The sequence below is a fragment of the Synchiropus splendidus genome, chromosome 15 (assembly GCF_027744825.2).
Source record: "Synchiropus splendidus isolate RoL2022-P1 chromosome 15, RoL_Sspl_1.0, whole genome shotgun sequence".
Taxonomy (NCBI): Eukaryota; Metazoa; Chordata; class Actinopteri; order Syngnathiformes; family Callionymidae; genus Synchiropus; species Synchiropus splendidus.
This window is the reverse complement of record NC_071348.1, coordinates 3,935,298-3,939,062: the sequence shown is the minus strand read 5'-3', so window position 1 is coordinate 3,939,062 and position 3,765 is coordinate 3,935,298. Positions and strand designations below refer to the sequence as shown.

Here is a 3,765-nt window from a genome sequence, read left to right as displayed (position 1 = left end):
TCACGTGAGACCAGTTTGGCACTTCAACTCTAATGGCAGTTTGAAGGAATCCTGCCTAGACCACTGGAAAACAGTCACTCTCCAGTGGGTCAGAGCTCAGACTGGTGCAGGTTTCAGACTCGGACCTACACTTTCAACCATGCAACACATTAGTTCAGCGTCAGCGGTTTCTTTATATTATGCAAAACAGCGTTGTATTATTCATTCCCACTATGATTTATTCATGGTCTTGCACATTAGGGCGTGGCACAAACTCATGACGCTGCGCTAAGACCATGTGATCTGAGCAGGAGCAGATGGACAGACGTTTTCCTAACTCCACCAAGTTATCCCTCGCCATCACACAGTCTGGTTATTGGGGTCAGGCCAATAACGCCAACTCATCGCGGATGATCTCAAAATGACATACTCATCCATCCCTCATCTGTTCCATCTTGGTTCAACCAGCGTACATGTCTGATCACTAGTGAAAGATGGAGACAGGGTAGAATGGGAGGAAGTGAAGGGAAGAGACGGAGACAGGTTAGTATTATTACCGCTGTCCACCGCTTCTTTAGAGCTAGCACACGCCACTGCTAACGCTATTCCCTGAGCTATTGATCTTCCAGCATTTCTCATCACAAAGCTCTCCACCTGAACCGACCCGAACTCTGTCTCTAAACTTCTCCACAAGTCCCTCTGATAAAGACATTTCCCATCTCCTTCTTTCTCCCAATGACAAGCTCAGTATCTCCTGCACCAGACTCTGACTCCTGAGACGCTAAACGTGCATCACTACAGTCCCATTAAGCTGCTCCGCCTCCATCGCAGACCTGCTGTCACTCCCGGCTCACTAACACGCTGCTTTTGCACGGTTTGTCACGATTTCAGACACAAATGCAAACCACCTCCAGTAAATCCACACACAAAGCAGGCTTGCAACAGCAAGACACTTCTCTTTACCTTCTCTCTTCATGCCCATGGCCAGGCACTTCTGGTAGCGGCAGTACTGGCAGCGATTGCGCTGGCGTTTGTCGACCAGGCACTCCTTGTTATCCCTGCAGGTGTAGCTGAGGTCTTTGCGCACTGTCCGCTTGAAGAAACCTTTGCAGCCCTCACAGCTGTAGACCCCGTAGTGCTTACCTGCAAGTCATGAAGCCAACACCAGTCATGGCTTGGTTACCGAGCATCAGCAGGACAGTGAAAATACAGAGCCTTCAGATGGACTGTACGTTTTGGATGTGTTATGGGAAGTGAGCACCTCCATAGAAAAATAAATATGAAGCACTGGAGTCTGTCATGTCCCGCCAACGTTAAAAACAAAAGCTGGCTCGTCGCTCACCAGAGGAGCGATCACCGCAGATGACACACAGGCGCTTCTGGGACAACATTATTCCAGGACTGTGAGCCGGCATGGGCCTCAGGCCAAACGGAGGCTTGATGTCCTCTGAGCTGCTGATTGAATGCATCCCTGATATGGGTGCTGAAGAAGAGATCTGGATGGTACAAAAACAGAAAAAGACAACATTTCAAACCAGAAAAACACAAGTCAGCAAACATGAGGCTACAATCAGAATGGGGATTTAACAATTTAGAGCCTCTCAGAAATTGTCTCCAACCACTCGATACGTCGGTGTTTAGCCACTTGTGGATGGAGAGCAGGGAAGTCCCCGAATTTTCAACTCCCCTTTTAACTGATCACAATCCTCACTTTGTGCTTGTCTGATGATTCACATGGCTCAAGTAGAAATTGTCAACATGTGTTGTTGTTTTTATGTGTAAACACATGACATGTTGGCCACCAACCTGACTGTTAGTAATAGGTCCGAATCCAAGGGAAGGTGAGACCACTGGGGAGGTGAGAGCCGGACTGATGACTGAGAACGGAGAGCCAAGGATGGTGGTGGGGCTGTTGGAGGCTGAGCTGTTGGGCTGCTGAGCTGACATGGCTAGTAAACTACCCAACAGAGAGGATGGTGTCCCGCCTGATGGACGTCAGTCTGTGGGAACGCAAACGCACAGCTGAGCAACAATGTACCATTTGGAAGGTTCACACCCTTCGCAAATTATGACTCTGCACAATCATCAGTTTAACATATGATCAACGCAGGAGCAATAACACACAAACCACAAGAGCTAGAAAAGCAATCGAGCGACAAAGAAACACGACAGATGATCGGGAGAGCACACGGTCCGACATTATAACGCAGGGATTCAAATGGAGACGTGCTAAAATAACAGCAGTGTCTGGGAAAGTTGCGGATGAGATTGAACTCAGAGGCTGAGTTCAAATATATGAACACCATTTTGTTGGTTTGCTGGCTCGCAATCGACACTCACTAAATCGTTACGGTTTTTAAATGGTGACTGTGAAATGTCCCGCTAGTTGAAACGCTTAAATGCCACTTGGACAAAAGGTACATTCTTGGTATTGCGTGTTTCACCACTACCACCATCATCATCACGCTTCTTTATATCCAAGAGTCGGAGAACGCGTCGTAAAAATCAAAACACGGCTGCGCTTAGCATTAGCCACCATTCCCACACGCATTCGGAAACACACGGACAGACAAAAATATGCTCCTTGGACATCAAACAATACTCCGTCTCGGTGCATCGCATGTATAGGTGAATCGAGCGACAGATTATGGGACATATTTTCGCTCAAAGCCGCCCTTCAGTCGTGGATTAGCAACGATGAGTGCTAGCGGAGCTAATGTGGCTAACGGGAGGTTAGCGCTCATGTCGCCACTCCGACAAAAGTCGACGGAAAAGCGAGCAATAGTCCTCAGAAGTCAAAGATAACCTACCACAATCACCATCCGGGCATCTTTGGGAACTCGGTGCGGGTGTGAGTCGCGCTTCAATCGGCGCCAGACGGAAGGCCGACGCTCAGATGCAGTTCACTTCAACTTGACGCAGTTGTTGTTTACAGGCCATGATGGCACAGTGCCAGGATCCCGGAGCCGACGCGTCTCATGGGACCACCCAGATCTGCAGCCACGGCACCGCCGAACACGCTTCACGTCACGTTCTTCACTCACTTACCCAGTCACACCTCATTAAAACAGTCTTCATCGACGTTCAGTTCATAGCGGAAACCACTCTTAAACTCGGATAATAGAGTTGACGTGTGCATTCATTCATTGACATCCACCGATGCCTATTTTGTATCTGTTTTAATACACGTACGTTGCACTGTCAATGATTGTATTGTTGTTTAATCCCTGAATATGGACATATTATGACAACTGGTTAATCGATTGTGACATTTCATGTTTGTATATCTTGATTTAAGGATTATTAATAAACATCAACAAACAATTATGACAGAAAAAGGACCACATTTTGGGGAAGAATCTAAGAATCAAACCGGAATTCAGTCACGGGACCAAAATGGAAAACAAGACGACACAAACAAAATGATTTTTTAAACGCTCTTCCACTTAAGCAGCTATTAAAATGGCATAGAACAAAGGCACCTCACTCCCAAAATACCATTATACTCATAATAATTAAATATAATTAAACCTAACTACCTACCTAAGTAACTGTTAATAGCTGTGTGAAAAGAAAGAAACACAGTGGACAGAAAATTAAAAAGTTTTCGTTTTTTAATACCAGACAAATAAAATAGGCATTTGATTCATATGTGAAGGTAATAATAATAGAGAGAAAGAGCAAAATAATGCCAAGCATTACTCATTGTTCATATCAACTAGAATGTAAGTGACTAAAACACGACAGAGTTCAATTTAATAAATGTCTGTGCGGCTACAAAAACGA

At 45.8% G+C, this 3,765-nt stretch overlaps 1 protein-coding gene across 3 annotated transcripts in view; it reads right to left on the bottom strand.

Annotated features, from left to right (window-relative positions):
• The window catches only part of rxrbb (retinoid x receptor, beta b), a 5,794-nt gene extending 2,600 nt beyond the window's left edge, over positions 1-3,194 (bottom strand). The window contains exons 1-5 of one of the 3 annotated variants that reach the window (XM_053887441.1): positions 2,790-3,187; positions 1,786-1,979; positions 1,322-1,475; positions 943-1,122; positions 410-463 (exon numbers count right to left, since the gene is read on the bottom strand). In XM_053887441.1, coding sequence (XP_053743416.1) covers positions 410-463; positions 943-1,122; positions 1,322-1,475; positions 1,786-1,926 — 529 coding nt within the window. In that variant the 5' untranslated portion in view covers positions 1,927-1,979; positions 2,790-3,187. Of the gene's footprint in view, positions 1-409; positions 464-942; positions 1,123-1,321; positions 1,476-1,785; positions 1,980-2,789 lie in introns of all 3 variants that reach the window. The other 2 variants (XM_053887442.1, XM_053887443.1) reach the window with 2 other exon arrangements.
• Between the last annotated feature and the right edge of the window lie 571 nt (positions 3,195-3,765).